This window comes from Bos grunniens, chromosome 21 (genome assembly GCF_055505025.1).
Source record: "Bos grunniens cultivar Pamir isolate PY7600 chromosome 21, Bosgru_T2T1.0, whole genome shotgun sequence".
NCBI classification, from domain to species: Eukaryota; Metazoa; Chordata; class Mammalia; order Artiodactyla; family Bovidae; genus Bos; species Bos grunniens.
Genome location: NC_141185.1, coordinates 62,261,223 through 62,284,198, shown reverse-complemented (window position 1 = coordinate 62,284,198; position 22,976 = coordinate 62,261,223). Strand labels below are relative to the sequence as shown.

Genomic DNA, 22,976 nt, shown 5'->3' with positions numbered 1-22,976 from the left:
GGTTTCATTCTAACCCCCTTGCTAATGACAATATTGATAATGGCATATGCCCTTCCTGCCTTTTTTGTGTTGTGGGTGCTGATCACTCACTCCTACAGGCTGCAGCCCTGGGTATGTGTGATATATCTGTGTGATGGTATGATGTATAAGAGCTTTCCTTTACTACTGTGTGCCCAGCAAGGCACAGAAGTTCTGTCTTACCTACTTCATCTGCAAGTGAAGGGTCCTTCACAACACCTAGTTTGCCATTCTGCTTCCCCTTCCTGGAAACTCCTAGCCTGCTTCTGCTTCTGCCCTTCTGCCCTGCTTCTCCAGCTTTAATGGTGAATCTTAAATGTACCGAAAAATCTCTACCCTCATTCCATTTCCTGTGTGGATCTCCAAAGTCAGATTCCATTAGCCCACAACTGAGAAAACTGACTTGTAGAGTAGCTTCTTAGTAATAATGATATTTGTGAGCATTAGTAGTTACTCTGTCATGCTCTGAGGGCTTTACATGTATTAATTCCTATAGTCATTACAACCTTCCTATTTTACAGATAAGAAAATTGAGGCACAGAAAAGTTGAGTGACTTGCCTTGCAACTGTTGGCACAGGGAGGTGAACCCTGGCAGCCTGGCTCTTTTCCATTCTCATGACTGCAAACAGAAGGGCTAAGGACCCATTTGGGATTTAGCAGAAAAAGTCTTGTTTTTCGAGGAACTGGCTGCAAACACCCAGAAACTCATAAAGCCCTGACCTAGCCTTTCTGGCATGTTATGTGCAGCAGTGAGGCTTGGCAGTGAGCCTGGGGTTCTCTGAGTTTTTTTGCTGGGTGAAAAAAGCCCAAGTTCTAACTCAAGAGTGGAGAGTTTCCTTGACTGCATCTGTGCAGACAGGCTAGAAAATCAATGCTACAGTGGCTGACAACGCACGATTCAAGTGGTTTTGCTACATTTTCAGCTTGACTGGGAAACTCTGAGAATAGACTCAAGACTCCACCTTTGGCGTGATCCAACAGACGCATGAAATTGATGGTCAAGTGTGAATAAATAGCCGGCTATGCTCTGAGCCTCTAAGTGACACCGAGTGGGGATGGGTACAAGTGAAGCAATGGTTCAGGGAGGAGAGGTCTGCTCTACAGAGAAGACCGCTCTTCATGCCCTGAACGAGGATGCACTTTCTTCTGATTACTTTCTTAAAAATTAAGCCATGTTGTTTATAATAATAACCACATATTAAGCTCTTACGATGTGCCAAGCGCTATGCTTGATAAAGTTACCTTTATAGACTTAGAGGCTTCTTTGCTTCGCACACTTCCCTCTTTCATTCCTGAGAACCACCCTGAGGTCAGCACTAGAATTCCCCCATTTCATGAATGAGGACGCTGAGGCGGGGGGGCTGTGACTTTCCTGAGACCCCGCAGCCAGAGGTATCTTCAGTTCTCAGGGCAGCAGAGCCTGCTTGGGCCACTCCCCACCCCTCCCAGGGTGTCCGTTTAGCCTGTTTTCTTACTGCTGAGCTGGACGGGCCCCTGGGGGCAGGTGAGTCGCAGCCAAGGATGGAAGCCTAGCCGGTGTCCCAGGGCATGCAGTGTGCATGCTCTCTCCTCCCATGAGGATCTGGTCACCAAGGGGACTATACGCTGGATTTTCTTGGAACCAGAGAAGGAACCAGCTAGGCCCTGAGTTCCTGGGTCTGGGCTCGTAGGGAGTTTACCTTCACCGCTTCCCAGCTGGAATTCACCAAGTGCTGCCGGAAGGGCCCGAAACCTGGAACCAAGGACAGGCTGGTTTGCTCAGGCCAGGCTTGGGCCGAGGTGTCTGCTTCTGCGTTGCTCCCCCCACCTCCTTGGGGACTTCTTGTGGCTCCTGGGGCCATCAAGGACCAGTGGGGGCTCCATATACCCCTTTCCTGTGGAGGCTTGCAACCTTACCAATCTGGGAGTGTTTCCCAAGTCCTCTTATGTGAGGTGTTGTGGGGGAGCCCAAGAGGAATGTGGAGCTGATCCACCACTAAGTAGGAGGGCTCCAGAGGTGTGTGCACATATGTCCAGTTAAAACGCATGCTGTGTAGAGAGCCCAGAAACACACCCATGTGAGTATGCCCAGTTGTTTGTGACCAAAGTTGCAGGAGCAACTCAGTGGAGATGGAATAGCCTTTCAATAGATAGGACTGGAAAAATCGGACACTGATCAAAAAAAATGGATCCCTCAGCCTGAACTGTATACAAAAATTAATTCCACATGCATCATGGACTCATATGTAATAAGTAAAATAATAAAACTTTTGGGGGCTTAGTGGTGAAAATCTTGGGACCAAGTGTTAGGCAAAGAGTTCTTAGACTTGATACCAAGTGCATGATCCACAAAAGTAAAAAATGAGAAAGTGGACCTCATCCAAATGAAAATCTTTTGCTCTGCAAAAGATCCTGCTGAGAGGATGAAAAGACATGCTGTAGACAGCTGCGAATCATGCATCTGACAAAGGCATTGTATGCAAAATGTACGAAGAACTCTCAGAACTCAACTTTCAAAGACAGTCCAATTAGAAAAAGGGGAAAGACATGAAGAAACATTTCCCTGAAGAGGATATACAGGTGGCAAATAAGCACATGAAAAACTGCTCAACGTCATTAGCCATCAGAGAAATGCAAATTAAAGTCACAGTGAGGTGTCACTACATCTCTATCAGAGAGGCTAAGACAGAAATACCGGTAATACCAAAAGCTGACGAGGATGAACAGGAACTAGGTCACACAGACATGGTTGGTGGGAAGGTCAAATGGTATGGCCACTGGGAAATAGTTCGACAGGTTCTTTTAAAACTGAACGTGGACTTCCAAGGACTTTCTCTGCTCCATATTTACCCCAGAGAAATAAAGACTTACTTTTACACAGAAACTCGTACACAGATGTTCACTGCAGCTTTATTTGTAATAGCCCATAGCTAGAAATCACCCCAAGGTCTTTCAATGAGTAAATGGTTAAATCAGCTGGTTCATCCAGATCATAGAATACTGCTGAGCAGTGAAAATATAAAAGTGGAAGCAACCCAGGTGTCCATCGGCTGATGATGAATAAACAAAACTGGTATTAGCCATACAATGCACATCATCTGTCACTAAAAATAACTGAAGTGCTATGGCCACACGACAGCATGGATGAGCCTTGAAAACATCAGGCTCCGTGAGCGAGGTCAGTTACAAAAGTGTATCATTCCATTTACGTGAGATGTCCGCATCGGCCGCCTGTAAAGACTGAGCTTAAGTGTGTGTGTGTGTGTGTGTGTGTGTGTGTGTGTGTGTGTGTGTGTGTGTGTAGTGGGGGAGTAGGGATGAGGATCAGGAGGTCCAGTTTCTTTTCAGGGTAATGAAAACATTCTAAAATTGATTGTGGTGATAAGTGCATAACTGTGACTACACTAAAAGCCATTGAACTGTATGCTTTAAATGAGTAGATTGTATAGCATGTGAATTACATCTCAATAAAGCTACTAAAATGGCTTTAAAAATGAAGGAATTATTGGTATACACAACTTGGATGAACCTCAAGGGAATTATGCTGAATAAAAAAAAAAAGTCACTCTCAAAATGATACACATTGTATGATTCTACCTATATAATATTTGTAAATTATAATTTACATCTATAAAATTAATTATAGAGATGAAGAACAGAATAGTGGTTACCAGGAGTTAGAGACAGGGGAAACGGTGAGTGTGGTTCTAAAAGTATAATTCAAGGAAACCTTGTGATTTTGGTTCTGTTATTTATCTTGATGCTGGTGGTTACACGAAGCTAAATATGGGGTGAAACTGCATAGAGCTGTGCACATGTGTGTGCACACACACACACACACACACACACACACACACACACATGCACACAGAGCTATACCAGGGTGAGTATCTTAGCTTTGATACTGAAAATGTTAACATTGGGGGTCTGGCTCTAGGGGACCATTCTATACATTTCTTTGCAAATTCTTGTGTATCTATAATTATTTCAAAATTTAAAAAGACATACGATTTGGTTCAGAGTTTCTCAAATGCTAATGTGCATGTATATCTTATTAAAATATAGAATCTGATCGGTCAGGTCTGGGGTGATGCTGGGGATTCTGAGTTCCTAACAAGCTCCCCAGTGGTACTAAGGCTACTGGCCCTCGCCACACTTGGACTACTAGGATCAGAACAACTAGGATCAGAATACTTCAAAGGGGGAGAGAGCGGCTGGAGTAGAGGTGGCTGGGGAAGTCTCCAGGAGGAAGTGGGGGTGAGCCAGGACTTTACTGGGGCAGAGGCAGAGGAGTTGCAGGGAGTGAGCCTGGGCGAGGAAGCCGCCGCTGGGGAGGCCTTTACACAGGGAAGGAGCGAGAGCTGGATGAGGCTTGTGGGCAGAAGGGCTTGTTCCTTGAACTGGGAACACTTATCTATGCTGTGTATGATTATGTCCTTTAACCGCAATTTATTATGATCGCTAATAAAAGGAAACTAAGTAGAATTTTGCTTTGAGGAGTACAGCAAGCCCCCTCTGGGACTAGCTTAGGAAAGGTTTTCTGCTGGCCTGGGGAGAGAGACTCCCTCCCCCTCTCACTATGGTTGCTGCTCCTTTTTATGGCATCCACACCGTCCAGTGGCCCCTCAAAGCTCAGGCCATGGCCCGACGACAGCCAGGAGTGGTTGGAGACCTCAGTGTTTGGGTTCAGGCTTCTGCTGTTGCATCTCACCTCAGCCCCACCACTTAGCAGTGGTGATCTTGAGCAAGTTACTCAGCTTTAGTGCCTTGGCTTTCTCATCTGTAAAATGGGCACTAATCATACTAATCTAATAGAGTGGTTTGCAGATTGAATAAATCAATAAGGTGGAGCATCTGCAATACTGCCTGGAGTACAGGAAGCAGTGCCAAGTGCTCACCTTCATGGTGGTTCAGGTACGTACCTCCTGGGACCGATTAAACAATGCTGAGTATGACGTGTATTAGTTCCAGAATCTAGTAGGTGCTCAGCAAATGCTAAATCCTTTTTCACCCTCTCTCCCAGTAGCATGGGATGGGCTCCAGCTAGATCCTTGGTCTGCCCTATTCTCTCTGATCATTTGATGTCACCATTTCTCAACCCCAACCCCCTACTTGGGCACTGAGCTAATCAGTCAGGGGTCCTGCCCTTTCTTTTCCATGTTGAGATTTCACCTGTAATTCAGGCCCTATTTCTCTCTCCAGAAATTGAGAGGCATGTACAGGTATGTATGTATGTGTGTGTATATGTGTGTATGTGTGTGTGTGTGTGTGTGTGTGTGTGTGTGTATGTGTGTGTGTGTGTATGGGGGGATTTATTATAAGGTATTGGCTCACATGATTATGAAGACTGAGAATTCCCCAGATCTGTCTGCCATCTGCAAGCTGCAGACCCAGGAAAGCCAGTAGAGCAAATTTCAGTCCGATGTTGAAGGCCCAAGAACCAGGAGCACCCATTTGAGGGCAGAAGAATATTGATGTATCAGTCCATGGCTTCAGACGGAGGGAACTCAACCTTCCTGGGCTTTTTATTCTATTCAGGCCCTTAATAGATTAGATGATGCTCACCCACACTGGGGAGGGCACTGCTTTCCTGAGCCCACTGATTTAAACGCTAAGCTCCTCCAGAAATACCCTCATAGACACATTCAGAAAGAATGTTTAACCAGGGGTCTGGGCACTCAGTGGCTCAGTCAGGTTGACACACAAAATTAACCATCACACGGCCCCTAGGATGGTGCCAGGAGGAGGGGCCAGCTCCCTGGGGCCTCTCCCTTCATCTCTCCTGCAGTGCGGCCCGTGTTCAGAGCTCAGTGGTTCCTGCCTGGCCCTGTAGGGAGTGTCAGCGGCTGGCAGATGGGTCTATGACTGGGGAGGGACTCACTGCAGGGTGGGGGGCAGTGGGCTGCAGGTGGAAGTGGCATTCTCTAGCTCAGCTTTACCAGGTGAGGCTTTGAATTCTAGCAATCTGATTTCTGGGATGCACTTCTCAAATCATGATTCCGAGATGGGGAGGAGCTATGATTAACTACCAATGTCTGGAACCCCGCCCCTATCCCCACCCCTGCAGAAGCCAGTTCTGGAGAAGACTGTGCCTCTGAAGTTGGGGGATCTCTGGGTATAGAGCACTCATAACTTCACTCAAAAAGGGTAAAACTTTCTCAGGGAAGAGAAAAGTTTGGGACAGGATGTCCCAGGAAATCTAGTGGTGTTTTCTGACTTTGACTGAATCCTATAGAATAAATAAGACTGAAGTGGCCAAGCAAAAAACAAAACAAAACAGGAAAATATTGAGATTAAGGAAAAACCACTGGGAAACCAAGTACCTTCTGGGATGACTGTAGGAATACTGAAAATGCAGTGACATTTTTAGTCCTCACCAAGTCACATGCTGCTTTCGAATCACATTCAGATCAGTGTATTCAGATCATCGCTTATCTGTTTTCAATTAGGCAAAACAACTCAGCAAATGAAGGTCTGAAGCTTTTGTTTTGCACGGTCAAGCCTTACACTTTACACTTGGCAAGACCTTGGGTAGAACTTGTGAAAAGTGGCTGGAGAAATCTCCTGGAATCAGAAGAGGCCCTTTGGAGGGAAGCACGCTTTCTGTCTCCCATTGTCACGGTGGGGTGCCAGTCCGAAGGCCTTGGTCTTGAGCCAGTTCTTCAGAGCTCTTGTTCCCTCACCATCTGTCTACGTGCCAATGTCCTGGCGAGATTTACATGTGAAGCAAATCCAATTAAATGAAAAGACCGCCCCTGGCAGCTCAGAGCATTTTTAATAAAGGGAGGCCACGCTCTGGAAGCCAGTGGGCATTCCCAAATCACCGCTGATGATCAGGTACCATCAAACAACCTGGAGTTTGCCAGCAAATCTCAGGCTGACAGGACAGAGGCAGGGGTCGTTGATGTGAGTCTAAGACCTTCCCTGGTGCTTCAGCATTCAGATTTCATTTGTGACAAGTATCACATTTATCAGGTTATAATGTCCTTAGGAATTCAAGGGTAATTTGAACCAATCTCTAATACCCAAAATAACACAAATGAGAACAAGGGAGAGAAAAGGTTTTCGAAAGAACTTTCTTTTTCTCAGAAGGTTAACAAGAGTTTGATTATAGTCTGAAAATATTAAGATAGGTAACGTTCAATTTCCCACACACACAGGAACCCTTGTCTCTTATTTCCTTCATCCACACAATTCAGAAAACTTCAAATATGCCAAATGTGACTGACTAAAAATAAAGAGCTGTGTGAAGAAAACAAGCCCTCCAGGGACCAGCTGTGACAATGACTGGGGGTGTCTGGGGTGGATTTCAAATGTGCTGGTAAAAGGTAGGAGTGGGTGGCTACCATTCCTTCTGGGGTTCAAAGTCTAACTGGTGGCTCTCAGAGGGTGCCGAAAGTTCTCCGAGTGGCTGGAAAGTCTCCAGTTTGCGGGGGAGCTATGTGCCCCTCTTGGGGTGGTCACTGCCCCCTTCTTTCTGGGTTCCCTGCTCCCCCTCCTTTTGCCTATTAACAGCTGCACCCCTAGTAGATGCCACAGGGGCCCCAGCCTCCGCTTCCCCACCCCCGTGGGCTGAAGGACAAAGGTCTAAGCCACATGAGGGCACCACTGTGTATGCCACTCAAGGGTTATTTGAAGTGAATGACACTGCAGAAGCAGAAACGCCTCTCCGTCCCCTCCTTGTTGTTTTTAACAGGGCATAGCAGGAAGTTAGCTCCCTCCGGAATTATTGGCACCACCAGTTGCCACTCTTCCCCCGCGCCCCCCACGAGGGAACTATTTATGACCAGGATCAGGCAAGAGCGCATTCCACGGTCAAGCTAAAGGCAGCATCAAGTGGAAAGCAGGAAAGTCGCCTTACCGGTCACCACCACGCAGCTGGACCGGGAATCCATGGAACCAGAGTGGGGAGCGCGCTTGTGCGCCTGCGCGGGTCAGAGGCAGGCCCCCGCTGGTGTTGGCCTCTGGCTTGGATGGATGGGGACAGACCACCCTGCAGCATTTGGGGGGCCCTGAAAGGCTGAAGACTCTGGGGGTGGGAGGAGGGTGTAAACAATGCCTCTTGAAAGCAGACATAGCCGGCTCTGGGCACGGGGCCTGCAGCAACAGAAAGGCAGAGGGTCAGAGCGGCACCACGGTCTTTCCAGCCACCTGGTTCTGGGTCACTTTGTTGGTTGCTATGTTCAGACGCGAGTCTGGTGACCAGCTGTCCCAGTTTGCATGGGACTGGGATTGGGCGGGAGCTAAAATCTGCTGCCACCGGTTAGCCCCAGCAAGTCATGATGGCGGGGACACTTACAAGGTGTTTGTTTAGACCGCGGCTTGATAAAATATGGTAACTCTCGAAACTGATTCTGCAGAATATGTGAGAAAAAAAAAAAAAAAGGAAAAAGAAACAGGCCAAAACCACAGATGAAGCTTATGGTTAAAAGGATGGTTGAAAGCACCTGCCGTCTATAAACTGTGCGTCCTCAGGCCAGTTAATCTCTCCCCACTCTTTTCTCCTTTCTGCGAAAAGGGGGCGGTCACAGCACCGTTTCCTGGGTAGAGAGCGCCCGGCACTGTCGCCAGCCCTCCCGCAGCCCTGGGGGCAGAGGCTCACATAGCCAGAAAGTCTGCGCCGGCTTCCCTGGCTGGGGTCTCACCAACCCCCATTCCGACTTCGATCAGCGCCCAAGAGGGCGCCAGACTAGCTTCATGCCCCGCGAAATGCTTGGGCTTGCCTCCTGGCTCTAGGGACATTCCCCTCTCCTCCTAAATTGTCCGAGTAACCAGAAGAGCTAACACCTGGGACTAGTTCCTCTATTGAAGAAGCCATGTCATGAAACATGAAACTTCTTGACCTTTCAGAATAAACTACTTAAAAAAAAAAGATAACTTTTTAAAAATTAAAAATACTTATATATATTTTTTTAACAAAAGCTTTCTAACAAGAGGTACAAAACCCATAATTCTAGGACTTCCCTGGAGGCCCAGTGGTTAAGACTCTGCCTTTCCAATGTAGGGGGTACAGGTTCAATCCTGGCTGGGGAATAAGATTTTACATGCCTGTAGTACAGCCAAAAAAAAAAATGAACAAACAAACCATAATTCTTTTTCCACATCTGAGTGAGGCCATCATAAGCTCCATCCAGGGAAAGCCAGTAAAACACCATGTCCCCCAGCATCACACTGCTTCCCCAAGTTCAGAATACTCCCTAATAGAGGGTGTGACTTTGAGGTTTCATCTTAATTGGCTCCCTGATTAAAAACAAACAAACAAAAAAAGTACACCTCCACCCCTACTTAATTGGGATCACTCCAACAAACTAGACTCCACCTGATGCCTTCCTGGGTCACTGAACCGATGGGACATTCCTTTTAATTGGCCCCTGGTGTGGGCTGCAGGCTTATTTACAGCAGACAACAGGTGGGAAGTGGCATTTGCCCCCAGGAGCCTTTCCCTGCCTGCTCTGGGAAGCTGGGGCGACCTTGTTTTGCAGGAAATACAGAGGGCTTTGCATGTCACCTTATTCTGAGATTAACACAGACACTACAAAAATCCAAGTTTAAAGTAGTAACCAATTTCTCATATTCTCACTGTTGATGTTTTATCTTCCTCCACGCCTCCCACCCCCACCTCTGATAAACGGATCCCCTGGTTCAGGTCACTCAACTAGTCCTTCTAGCAGAAGGGTTTGTCCATCACTTTTAAATGAAGAGATTAAATCACTGGAAATGCCCATATTTGTAAAGTTCATTACTGCCAAGGTCAAACTCTGATATCAACACAACTAACGAGGTCTGGGTATCTAACTTGTGTTTACCAATGTCAACTCATCATGCCTCAAAATAAACTCCTCAGCTGTTAAGACTGCCCATTTTTAACAATGCTACTTTCCTCTACTTTTCTGATAATGAGGCCGCAATTTTTATTTTCCAGGATTTGACATGAGCCATTCCTATTTCAACTGCAACTGAAATATGTCCTGGAATTTTCACTTTCCCATAATTCACTTATTTTCTTATATCCTAAAATTTTCTCTAATTTTATAATCAATAAACAAGAAAATGAGAGACATACATTTTGACTTAGCCACAGTGACATGTCTGATTGTATTCATCCCCCTTTGGGAGAAACACACACACACATTCTCACTCTCAAAAATGAGAACAATTCAGAGAAGTATGGATTTAAGGTCTGACATCTGCACTTTTTAAACTGTAAAACAAATGGTTCCCAACAGTCACCAATATCAAACACAATCTTTAGACCGATGAAATATAGTAAGCCTGAGAATGAACAAGGCAACTAAAGAGAGCTGTCTTGTTTAACAAAAAGCACAGTGATCCTCCTTACAAGTTAGATTCCCGAGAGGAAAATCCTTGTAATCATATTTGACTCTGGGATTAAGAGGACGAGGTGTGACCCTCTCTCAGTGAATGGGAAAGCAAGCAACAATATGCAGGTGTTCTCACCAGGGAGTACACGCGGGGTTGCCAAGATGACGCTATCCCAAGACCTGAAATATTTCTCACTTTGAACCAAACATACAACGCTGTGAGGTTTGTTTTAATTTTCTTATTGGCAAGTTGTGACTTCCTGCTTAAGCAAGAAGGATTTAAAAGGTTTGTTTATTGTCTCTGACACAGACAACTCTTGCAACACGTTTTGTACACTTGATATAAATGCTGCTGCTGCTGCTGCTGAGTCGCTTCAGTCGAGATGTAATCGAACTGGTCAAATTCCTCTTAGGAGGTGGAGAAAATAAATCAGCGAGAAGCACTGGTGGTTAAGATAATAATAATGTGTATATGTACCACAGCTTTCTTATCCATTCATCTGCTGATGGACATCTAGGTTGCTTCCATGTCCTGGCTACTATAAACAGTGCTGCGATGAACATTGGGGTACATGTGTCTCTTTCAGTTCTGGTTTCCTGGGTGTGTATGCCCAGCAGTGGGATTGCTGGGTCATAAGGCAGTTCTATTTCCAGTTTTGTAAGGAATCTCCACACTGTTCTCCATAGTGGCTGTACTAGTTTGCATTCCCACCAACAGTGTTAAGAGGGTTCCCTTTTTTCCACACCCTCTCCAGCATTTATTGCTTGTAGACTTTTGGATCGCAGCCATTCTGACTGGCGTGAAATGGTACCTCATTGTGGTTTTGATTTGCATTTCTCAGATAATGAGTGATGTTGAGCATCTTTTCATGTGTTTGTTAGCCATCTGTATGTCTTCTTTGGAGAAATGTCTATTTAGTTCTTTGGCCCATTTTTTGCTCAGCCATTAAAAAGAATACATTTGAATCAGTTCTAATGAGGTGGATGAAACTGGAGCCTATTATACAGAGTGAAGTAGGCCAGAAAGAAAAACACCAATGCAGTATACTAACGCATATATATGGAATTTAGAAAGATGGTAACGACAACCCTGTATGCGAGACAGAAAAAGAGACACAGATGTATAGAACAGTCTTTTGGACTCTGTGGGAGAGGGAGGAGGGGGATGATTTGGGAGAATGGCATTAAAACATGTATAATATCATATAAGAAACGAATTGCCAGTCCAAGTTCGATGCAGGATACAGGAAGCTTGGGGCTGGTGCACTGGGATGACCCAGAGGGATGGTATGGGGAGGGAGGTGGGAGGGGGTTTCAGGATGGGGAATATGTGTATACCCGTGGCGGATGCATGTTGATGTATGGCAAAATCAATACAATATTATAAAGTAAAAAAAAATAATAATAATAATAAAATTAAAAAAATAAACTTTTGTTTGAAGAAAAAAGATAATAATAATAATAATGATAATTTAATAATAAATAATAATAACTCTCCTCTGTCAAACATCACTGCTTCCAGATCAGCTACTTACTCTACCATAAGACATAGAACTGATAGCCAAACTGCCTCTTGTCAAAGCAGTTTGAAAAATGTCACTCTTTTAAGGTAGCCTTTGGGGACTCAACCTTCCCTATCACTTTGCTTTTTCATCTTAGTCCGGTAGGGGTGGACACACAGTTTCTGTAAAGCTAGATGGTAAATATTTTAAGCTTGTGGACCACATGGTATTTCCAGCAGCCACAGATAATATTTTATGCAAATGGTGGGTGTGGCAGTATACCAATAATTATCTGTGGATGCTGAAATTTTAATGTCCGTGTGTCACAAACTGTTTTTCTCCTTTTACTTTTTTTCAGCGATTTACAGGTGTAAAAATTATTCTAGCCCACAAGCTGCACAAAAACAGGCAGTGGGCTGGGTAGGGGCTGTATGTTGCAGTTTGCCAAACGCTGCCTGAGAATACAGTTTTTCTCCTATACAGAACATGACACAGCTGGGGGTAAAGTGACCTTGTGGTATACATGAACACATTTTCAGTTAAGTGAGCAGGTTTTAATTAAAATCAAAACAAGGATTAAGTAATTCAGAATGTTCCATCAAAAACCCATTGCTTTCTCTTTTTTTGTTAGGTTCACCAGGTGTTAAATTAGAGGAGCATTCTGAATGAATATGGTAGACAGTTTTGTTTTCAAAAATGGTACCATTTATGATTTTTAACTGCTGTGGAATTAGCTCTCTGAAGCAGTTATCAACTGATATTTTTTCTCACTCATGTGTGTAACTACTGGTTGTGCCGGGCAAGATTTGGCTCCACCACCCAGGTAAGAAAGAATCCTGAAGCTGTGCTTCATTTTGGGGGAGAGTTCAGATGCCATGTACTTATGTTTTTAACCTTCCTACTAAAGCCTCACCCTCAAATGCTTATGACATTTACTTATTTAAATATAAAAAATCTGAGACTTTTATAACATTCTGAAACAACCATTTAAAACTGTTTTGAAACAATTAGGAAACTGGTATGTTAGAGACCATATAACAATGCTGGGATTATCTTAGCGTTCCATGGGAAACTGGTTTGAAAGATAATAGTTTTTGTAACTTCACCTATGAAATTTGAATTAATAGCTTAAAAACTAATGCTTTAAAATTTCTGACAGTCTGCTGTGATAGACTGTAAATCTATTTTACTGTAAATCTCTTTCTTTGCTTCAATTACATTTACTAATTGGTTATTGCTCATATATGAGAAAATTGTTAGCTTGGGTAAATGCCAGTCTCAAATCCAGCCAGTTTTATGAGATCCAATAGTTTCTAAAATCAATTATCACAGAATCCCTAGGTAGACAATCAGATAGTCTATAAATAAGTTGTTGATTTCTAAACCATCCTCAAACAGTTTTTTTACATTTTATAGGAGAAAGGTCTGTGGATAATTTTCCTCGGTCTTGTATTTTTCCTTTGATTTTTGCTAAGTCTTGATTTTTTTTTCTTTTATTTTTAAGGACTACATTCTCTTGACTGAAAAGTGACAACTGCGGCTACAGCAGTTGGTTTCTTTTTAAAATCCAATACCTCCCTAGCCCTGTTGTTTAAATACTGGATTTTTCTTTCAAATTTCACAAATACTTTGGGAATGGCTAGAACAGTTGTGTGCTTAACACTGAGGAAATTCCTGTGTAGATGACTGAGGCCATTTGAAGGACGAAGCAGCGTGCTTAACAACCTCCTGGAATGAAGTGAAGACATACTGAAAGCATGCTGCAGGCCCCTATTTTCCAGTTTACATATATGAACAATATTTTTCATTTTTCTTTGTTAGAGTCAAGGGCAATTTTGGTGTCAAAAGTGAGTGCCATGTGGCTAAGTAGGTTTGAGGATGGTTTAGAAATCAGCAACTTATTTACGGACTATCTGATTGTCTACCTAGGAATTCTGTGATAATTGATTTTAAAAACTACTGGATCTCATAAAACTGGCTGGATATGAGACTGGCATTTACCCAAGCTAACAATTTTCTTATATACGAGCAATACCGATTAGTAAATGTAATTGAAGAAAAGAAAGAGCCATTAAAAATAGCCAACAAATATCAGAAATATATAGGAATAAACCTATCAAGAAATATATGAGATCCATTTATAAGAACTGTAGAACTTTGGTACCAAAAGAAAAAAAAAAGGTAAGAGTAAAGTAAAAGTCCTGACTAAGCCAAGGTGTGCTATGTTCTTTGATGAAAAGACTCAAAAGTTTGAAGCTGTTAATATTCTGCAAGTCGGTGTTCAAAACTAGGCACAATCTCCATCAAACCTCAATCCTTAATTAGTTGGTTCTAATATTTGATGAGGGAAAGTTTGTCCTCTCACATATTTAAATAAATGATAAAGCTGTGGTAATTCAAACAGTGTGCTATTGTAGAAATAGTAAAAAGAGTAATAAAGCAAGAGTCATAATGTATATAGGGATTTAATAAATGGTTAAGGAAGTAATTAAAATTAGTGGAGGAAAGAACGGACCATTTGACGGTGTTGGAACAATTGGCTATAGTGAGATGTATTCCTTATGCTACATACATAAATAAATTCTAGTTGGATTTAAAATTCAAATCTAAAGACCCCAAATAGTACAAACACTGAAAGCAAATGTAGAAGGGTTTCTTTCTAATTTGGGGGTGGTCTCAGCCCACCCAAGCAAGACAGAACACTCAGAAACTATAAAGGAGAAGAAGTATTTGACTGAGCTCTGACTTTGGGACAGAAGTTGAATAAGCAGCTGAGAAGCAGGGAACTTTTCAGTTTACAGCTCTTTCTTTTTAAAAAAGTAACAGGAATTCAGTAAGTAACCATGTAAGTAATTTTAAAAACAACACAAAAACTCAAAAAAAGGTATCAAGGTATCAAAACATGTTTGAACATGTTTTGTTCAAACAAACACTGTATGTTTTGCAGCAGGGGTTAATAAATCTTTAGCCCTATGGGCCAACAGCTGAAGTAGCATCCTTGATTTATCAGGGGCTCCACCAGGCACAGGGGCTGAAAAAGAGATTTCTTCCCACCTCAGGGACTTTGTACTTGCTGTAGCCTTGGCCATTTTCCCTTCCCACATTGCTCATTTTCCTCATGGTTTTTCCCTCCTCCCATCCCCTTTCTCTATTTTTTCCCCCTTAGCTCTTATTTAATGTACTATTCTGTTCTCTTTATCTCCTGCCCACTCTTGCCCATAAAGTAGCCTCCATGAGGGCAAGGTTTTGTCCATCTTGTTCATGGCTGAATCCCTAGAATCTAGAACAGTATAGGCTCTAAGTTGCTTCAGTTGTGTCCGACTCTTTGTGACTCTGTGGACTGTAGCTGCCAGACTCCTCTGTCCATGGGGATTCTCCAGACAAGAATACTGGAGTGGGTTGCCATGCCCTCTTCCAGGCGATCTTCCCAACCCAGAGATCAACCCCAGGTCTTCCACATTGCAGGCAGATTCTTTACCATCTGGGAAAGAGCCACCAGGGAAGCCCAAGAATACTGGAGTGGGTAGCCTATCCCTTCTCCAGGGTATCTTCCCAACCCAGGGATCAACCCCGGGTCTCCTACATCTCCCGTGATGGCAAGTGGGTTCTTTATCACTAGTGCCACCAGGAAGCCTCATAAGGCCCATAGTAGGAACCTAACAAACGTGCATTGAATGAAAACAAGGAGGTGTTAGGAGGAGATAAGTGTCTGAAATGCTACCACTCAAGAAGCTCTGTGTTTCCATCATTGTGGAAAATGAAATCTCACAGTTGCAAGAGACGAGTCAGGGTGGCTCTAAGGGGAGCCTCCAGCTCTGGACACATCAGATTCTGCAGTGATATGCAACGGAAGTAAAACTGGGGCCATTTTTCATCTTCTGCTTGGGGATCCCTTGGTCTTCCTCAGGTGGGTTGCTACAAAGGTAGGGTTACACCGCGGGGAGTAGCTAAGAGGCTCCCCTGAGCCAGTGTTTGCTGGGGTGCAGGGAGAAAGCAGGGAAATGAACTCTAGACCCATCCTGGGGCAGAGGGCCAGAAAAGCTGAGGATGGAGCTGGAGGGAGCCAGGCCAAGGGCAAACTCCAGAGCTGCAGCCGAAGACGGGGGGTGCCAGCTGACTGGCCACAGGCCTTTGGGTTCCAAGGCCACTGGCGTTTTAAAATCACCCTGACAAAAAACACTCTGCAACAGGCCAAAAAGAAACAGTACAGAAGCAATTGCTTCTCATTGAATTTTGCTCTCTTAAGTGAGTACAAGCTTGAATATTTAATAAATAAAATTATTAGTTATCAGAAAAAGTACTTTACAGTTGTTAGGAAAGAAACAGAAAAATGGGCAGAAAAAATTACCTGATGCCCTGGCTTTGAGTGTCATTCGTTGTCTTTGAGCGTCCTTTCAACTGTATACATTTTCAAGAAGGTATAAAACCAGGGATTCTTGCCCACAGAAAAAGAAATAGTAGAAGAAAGTGGGAAGGGGCCCAGAGAGTGGGGTGCCGGACCCAGGGGCCCTGGTGAGAAGGTGAGGCTGCGAACAGCTTCTCTTCCAACAGGAATAGTTGTGTGTGATGGTGAAAGTCGCTCAGTCCTGTCCCAGTCTTTGCGACTCCGTGAACTGGGGCCCGCCAGACTCCTCTGTTCTTGGAATTCTCCAGATAAGGATACTGGAGTGGGTAACCTGGGGATCGAACCCAGGTCTCCCGGAATGCACGAGGATTCTTCACCATCTGAGCCACCAGGGAAGCCCCAGAGGGATACTAACTACTCACTACTCCTCGGAGGTGCTGATGAGTGGTGCAAACTCGCTGTGCAAACTGTGTAGGGAGCCGGGGCCCCTAGAGACAGGTTGCAGGTCGATAGCCCCGGGGCAGGGGGCGGGGGCCATGGGGACCCGGGCAATTCAGGGCGCGGGCGGGGCCGCCGCGGGCCCCGGTGCGGGGCACCCCTGGGGATCCGGCCGGGGCGGGGCGCAGGGCGCGCGCGGGAGCATGGACGCGGAGGCCGCCCGCGGAGCCGCAGGTAAGGGGCGCCGGGCAGCCCGGCCGCCGGCCCGCCCGCCTCCTTCGCCGGCCTCCGCGTGGGCCCCACCCCGCGTATCGGGTTTCAATGGCTGGGCTGGTCCGAGCGCTCCGGGGCCCCGCGCTGCAGAGCGAGACCGTACACCGAGCGCCGCGCTCAGCCAGGGAAATCCCCGGAGTCGGCGCCAGGGCGCCGCAAGCCGCGCACCTGTGGCCGCCGCGGAGCGAGACAGCGGGAGGTCCGGGAGGTCTGGGGCTCGGCGCGCGGGGCTCTAGCGCCCACCGACCGGAGGCGCACCCACCAAGGGGTCTCGGTCACCGTCCTCCCGACCGTTCCTAGGATCCCCGGCTGCCGGGGACCCGCGGGTCTGACGAGCTCTCTGCCTTCCCTTAACCTCGGCGGCCTAAGAAGATCACGGTTGGGGCGGGGGAGCTCCATAAAGCGTCTAGGGTGGCGGCTGGCGCCCCTGTGGCCACCGCTCGGGGACTGTCAGTTTCGGCCCCGGCCCAGCCGGCCAGCCGGGGGGCCTGGGGTGGCGGGCGCGCCCGGGAGCCCGCCCTCTCTCCGGAGAACTCGGCGAAACCGTGTGACTTCTAAATTTGAGAGCACTTAGGACAAATACCCCGGAAAAGGCAATGGCAACCCACTCCAGTACTCTTGCCTGGAAAATCCCATGGACGAAGGAGCCTGGTAGGCTGCAGTCCATGGGGTAGCGAAGAGTCGGACACGACTGAGAGACTTCACTTTCACTTTTCACTTCCATGCATTGGAAAAGGAAATGGCAACCCACTCCAGTGTTCTTGCCTGGAGAACCCCAGGGACGGGGGAGCCTGGTGGGCTGCCGTCTATGGGGTCGCACAGAGTCGGACACGACTGAAGCGACTTAGCAGCAGCAGCAGCAGCAGCAGGACAAATACCCCAAAGCGTTTCCTGCTACCCTCAAAGAAAGGAGAGTGTGGATGGGCGCAGGCATAGACAGGGGCGGTGGATGCTCTTCTGCACCCTTCCCCGTCTCCTCGGGGACCCGCGGCAGGAAGGGCCCGGTGGCTAGTGCTCAAGGCCTCCTCGAGTCCAGTCCCGCCCTCTCACCAGCCCTGCGCCCACGTGCGGTCAGAACGCAGACTGGTCACTTTCTCCCACCACACATCTCTGTAAGAGAAAACTCAGTCTTATAGAGGCTCCTTGCCTTTTATTAGAAGCCAGCAGCGGTGAATTACTTGTTTTTATAACTTGCATTCCAAAGCTGTGACTGAGTTGTTTTTCTCCAGATTTCAAATGAGGGAGTTAAGGACGGACGGTGGCCACCGCCACTTGTATGAATCAGTGACATTCCCTGTGAAAAGTTTGTCCTGGTCTAGAGATTGAGAAGGGTTTTGTCTCTAGGTTTAGAAGGAGGAGAAGTGATTTTTTTTTTCTGTAGTGCTTCCTGGAAGGTTGGTTGATAGTGAGTGCTGTTGCCTGTCTATTTGAGAACTGGGGCAAGAAGAGAACATGTCTTGTTCCTTTGATATCAACTTTTTCACCTGCAAAATGGAGGAGACTTTGCCCAGTTGGGGACTTACTGTACAGAAATACCTCATGTATTTTAAATGCTTAGCAGGTCTGCACACAAAGCTCAGTTTGACTTTCTCCCCTCCCCTCCCTCTCAGAGTGGTGCCCTGAGTCAGAGTTCCTCCCAGCTGATGCCTTAGACCTGCTTATTCTACCCAGCTTTACTCCATTTTAATGGGAAAAGTAATGGTCATTTCATCTTCTGGAAAAATGCAGTTGGCCTAAACGGCTTCAGGATTTTCCTGTATTTATGTCAGCGTTTGCTGTGGCTTTCATGGTTGCTGATGGCCCAGATGACACACAGCAGTTGCACATTTTTCATTCCCACATGTGCTAGATTCTAATGGATGGGAGTTCTACATAGCTGAATCCGTGCCCAAGCTCTGATAGCCCGTTTCCAAAAAGGGCTTCAGCCAACCATGCCTATGTGGGAATGAATCCTTTTTCTTTTAGCAAGGAGGCATGAGACTGAGAATTGTTGCTTTCAGATAAGGCTGTATGCCGGTCCCCACTTAGTTCTAGCATGAAAAGCTAGGGAAAGGGTATGTAACATTCCCATGAGAGTTGCCTCTGTATCTAGATGATGTTCCTTAGTAAAGGTGTGTCTGGGGTGGGGGTTACCCTCAATAATTCAAGACATATTCGAGGACCACACATGCAGTCTCTCTCTCTCTCTGAACATTTGTATGTTTTTAATTTCTCTGATACTGAAGGCCTTCTTGGGTTCCAACAGACCATCTGTTGCTGTCATTTTAGCTTGGAGTATAAGAAAGGAGACAGTCAGACACAACCCAGTCCTGTTACTCCTGTCCTCTTTTACCTTGAACTTCCCTCATCTGCAAAATAAGATCTTCAACTGCCTCATGAGGATTAGATGAGACCTTGCATTCATCAGAGTGGACTGCTGGGTCTCTGGGAAAAGTTTCAGTAGACTCAGACAAGGTGCTTTGTTTTTGCCCCCCACCCCCCCATTTGCGGAGCTTCCCAGGTGGTGCTAGTGGTAAAGAACCTGCTTGCCAATGCAGGAGACCCAGGAGACGTGGGATCGATCTCTGGGTTGGGAAGATCTCTTGGAGAAGGGAATGGCAACCCACTCCAGTATTCTTGCCTGGAGAATCCCATAGGCAGAGGAGCCTGGCAGGCTACAGTCCATAGGGTTGGTCATGAAGACTCAGACATGACTGAAGCTACTTAGCACATCCAAGTTTACCCAAATAATTGAAGTGTTTGTGAGAATCATCTGTTGTATGATCTCCATTTGGGAAATCAGTTTCGAGTTCCAGTTTAGCAAAGTTAGGTGCTGGACAGTTTGCCATGGTGACAAAAGCAGAGCTCTGGAGACAGGAAAGCCAGCAAGCAAGGAGGAAGCTTGTGTTGCGGGAACAGGGACCGTGGTGATGCCACTAAAGGGACTGACTCTGGGAGGGTCAGTCCAAACACGCAACTTCAGAACTATTCAGCGTCTTCCGGTTGGAGACACGGAAGAGTTAGTCAGACACTGACTCTGGAGCAGGCAAGGAATCTAGAAAGGTTGGTGCTGGCCCTGCGCTCTGTCGGGAACCCCTGATGCTGAGAGGAGGGAGCAGAGCAGATGGAGGTCTGGGGAGGGCGTCTCCCCAGGGAGGGTTAGGCTCAGGGAGGGAGAAGCTCTGGAAACCTGAGAGGGGGCTGTGGGGAGGGCCTGAGGCTGAGGGAGGTGGGCAGGGGCTGACTGCAGGGCTCAGAAGAGGGGCTGGGGTGGGGAGGCCACAGGGAAGGGGGTCCGAGGTCAGGGACCCTGAGGGCTGCCAGGCACAGCTGCTGTTTTTGAAACATTTTCAGGAAAAGAAGAGGGAGCAGGCTGAGGAGGTGGTTATGAGTGCAGGAAGGTGACTGTTCCCTCGCGTTTTCGGTGGAGGAGACCTGAAGTCATTTTTGGTAAACTAAGCCTTAGAAGCACTTTTCTGCCTGCCAAGTATTGCTGTAAGCCCTTTCCAAGTACTACCTTAATTGATCCTCCTGTGCTGTGCTGGGGTTAGTTGTGTCCAACTGTTTGTGACCCTGTAGACTGTAGCCCGTCAGGCTCCTCTGTCCATGGGATTCTCCAGGCCAGAATGCTGGAGTGGGTTGCCATTCCCTTCTCCAAGAGATCTTCTGAAGGGGATCTTCTCCAGGGGATATTCCCAACCCAGGCATCGAAACCAGGTCTCTCGCATTGCAAGCAGGTTCTTTACTGTCTGTATCACCAGGGAAGCCCAAGAACACTGGAGTGGGTAGCCTATCCCTTCTCCAGGGGAACTTCCTGAACCAGGAATCGAACCAGGGTCTCCTGCATTGCAGGCAGATTTTTACCAACTGAGCTACCAGGGAAGCCTAATTGATCCTTATAGTAAATAGTAAAGGTAGATACTAATTTATCCCATTTTACTGGTGAGGAAGCTGAGGCACAAAGATAAGTCGTTTGCCTAGTCACCTGTCTAGTAAGTGGCAGTGTTAGGGTTTAAATTGGTGGTGGTTTGACTCCCAGAGAAAGGGACCTCTCATGGGGATGATGTCTGCCCCGCTCCCCCGACCCTAAAACCAAAGCGGAGGCTCAGGAGGGTGATATTCTATGAGCCAGTTCCTTGGAGATGAACTCATGTTAGCAAAACACGTCAAAATAATTTTAAATATTCATCAGCCATTTTGATGAATATTTTGGTCAAATATTCATCAGACCCAAAATGTAGAAGTGTAGAGGTGTCCTCTCAGAGGAACAGGGATCTGGCAGATTGGGGAGTGGTGGTCTCAGTTCCCGGGGGCAAGTCTTCCCTGGGGGTTGTGGCAGAGGGCTGGACTGGGCCCTGGGAATCCTGGGCCCAGTCACTGCTTTTGTGCCCCAGGGCAAGTCTCCATTGCTTCATCGAGAGGGAAGGGAGAGGATGAGACGGTCTCTAGAAGTCTGCTCTGCCGTGCAGTGCATCGCCCACCTCCCGTCCCTGTAACCAGACTATCATTCTGCAGAGGGTAGGACCTTGCTGATCTTTCTGTCCTCCTGCCCTGCTGGCTGCTGGCACACGGTCGGAGCCCCTCGAGCCTCAGATGGAGGAATCATCTCCTTTTAGATGCTGGTGAAGGCCTTTGTTGGTTCCCTGGCTGTAGGGAGGGTTGCCAGGGGGATTTTGCAGATTTGTGTATTAGGATGTCTGATGGTGCGCGCTGCTCCATCACCCCTGGGGTTGAGCACCCCGGGAGATGTCTTTCCAGGGGTCTCGCTCTCGCTGGGAAGGCCTGGCTCTCAGTGAGTCATCCTGATGCCTGGATGTTTTGTGTGTCCCCGTCTGTTGGCTGTGATCCTTTGCCCTGTAATGGTGTCCATCCTATAGATGGGCCTTGTTCACCTCCACCTCTAGATATCAAGGGGTATTTTATGTGCATTAAATGGGGATCTCTGCTATACGAGGTCAGGCCAGAGATGGCTGGTGTCCTAACCTCCGGCTCCTGCTGTGGCCTGGCAGAATCCAGTGAATGACCGGGTGGCCCCAGGACTGGGGCTGGGAGGTGGGAAGGGGGCGGGCGGGCGCTGAGGTGTTGTCTTTCTGACCTTTGAAACCCTAATCTGGTGACTGCCTGACTAGCCTTAGCAGGGTCCCTGCCAGCAGCTGGCTCCTACCTCTTCTGATGACATTGTTATTTGTAGCTCAGCCCTGGGAAATTCCAAACAGAGGATTATAGCAAATGGCTGTGCTTTCTGCTGTGTTGTGTGGCACAGAACACAATTTTAGGGCAAAATTCAAGCACGCTTGTTGGTCAGAGGCTCCTGGCGTCATGTGATTTTTAAAGTCAGGGTTATTTTGGGGGGTTTAAGTGACTGTCAGTAGCAACTGAAGGTCTAGGGCCTTTGAATAATGCTTGTTTGGGTTTAACAGCTGTGGTTGACAAATTCCATGCCTTATGGTGTACCCATCCTCTGCTGTGGGCTTTCTTTTCAAGGCCAGCAATCAGCAAACTTCCGTGGGGGTGGCACACACAGAGTGTGTATCCAAAGGTCACTGTTCCTTCGAAATCCAGGCTTGTCTTTCTCCCCGCTTCTCTGAGTCACTGGGACTGCTCCCAGCAGACCTCATGCACTCCTTGTGCCCACACAGTAGCTTTGTTTTCTGCTTAAACCAACACCTATTGTCTGTCAAGGCATAGACTTATTTTGATGTTTCTTTGCTCCTCTGAAGCTGGGCAGCAAAGGGGCCACTGGGAATGGCTTGAGGCTGAGGGCTGGGGGCTCCCAGGGAGGGCAGAGGGGGAGCTCCTGTCCATGTGTGTGTTGGGGGCTCCCAAGGCCCAAACCCTCCTAGACCGCTTGGTTTCCTTGTCTTGCAGAAATTAAGACAAATGTGTTTTTCTTGGAAACCTAGTCTCTAACCACTACTCGCAAATTCCACAGAGAGAGAAAGCTGTATTTGTTTCTCCATTGCACTGTGCTGAAATAACCCCTGAGAGTCCCTGAGTATTTCAGTGTAAGTGCTTGAGAAATCGAAGCTGTGATGATGCCAGCCTTGCAGTGACTTCTGCTCACTGTGCAGTGTCCCCACCCACCGTGCTCTGTGAGATGCTGCTTAGGGGATCAGTTT

General features: G+C 46.8%; 2 protein-coding genes across 8 annotated transcripts in view; one reads left to right on the top strand and one right to left on the bottom strand.

Moving 5' to 3' along the window:
- Nucleotides 1-8,781, bottom strand: part of PGPEP1L (pyroglutamyl-peptidase I like) — an 83,374-nt gene extending 74,593 nt beyond the window's left edge. Inside the window, exons 1-2 of one of the 6 annotated variants that reach the window (XM_086365385.1) lie at nt 7,860-8,781; nt 1,699-1,751 (exon numbers count right to left, since the gene is read on the bottom strand). In XM_086365385.1, coding sequence (XP_086221511.1) covers nt 1,699-1,751; nt 7,860-7,893 — 87 coding nt within the window. In that variant the 5' untranslated portion in view covers nt 7,894-8,781. The remainder of the gene's footprint in view (nt 1-1,698; nt 1,752-7,859) is intronic. The other 5 variants (XM_086365386.1, XM_086365389.1, XM_086365387.1 and 2 more) reach the window with 5 other exon arrangements.
- Nucleotides 8,782-16,789: 8,008 nt separating this feature from the next.
- The window catches only part of LOC147349807 (protein FAM169B-like), a 97,287-nt gene continuing 91,100 nt past the window's right edge, over nt 16,790-22,976 (top strand). For both annotated transcript variants that reach the window (XM_086365378.1, XM_086365377.1), the window contains exon 1: nt 16,790-16,839. In XM_086365378.1, coding sequence (XP_086221504.1) covers nt 16,809-16,839 — 31 coding nt within the window. In that variant the 5' untranslated portion in view covers nt 16,790-16,808. The remainder of the gene's footprint in view (nt 16,840-22,976) is intronic.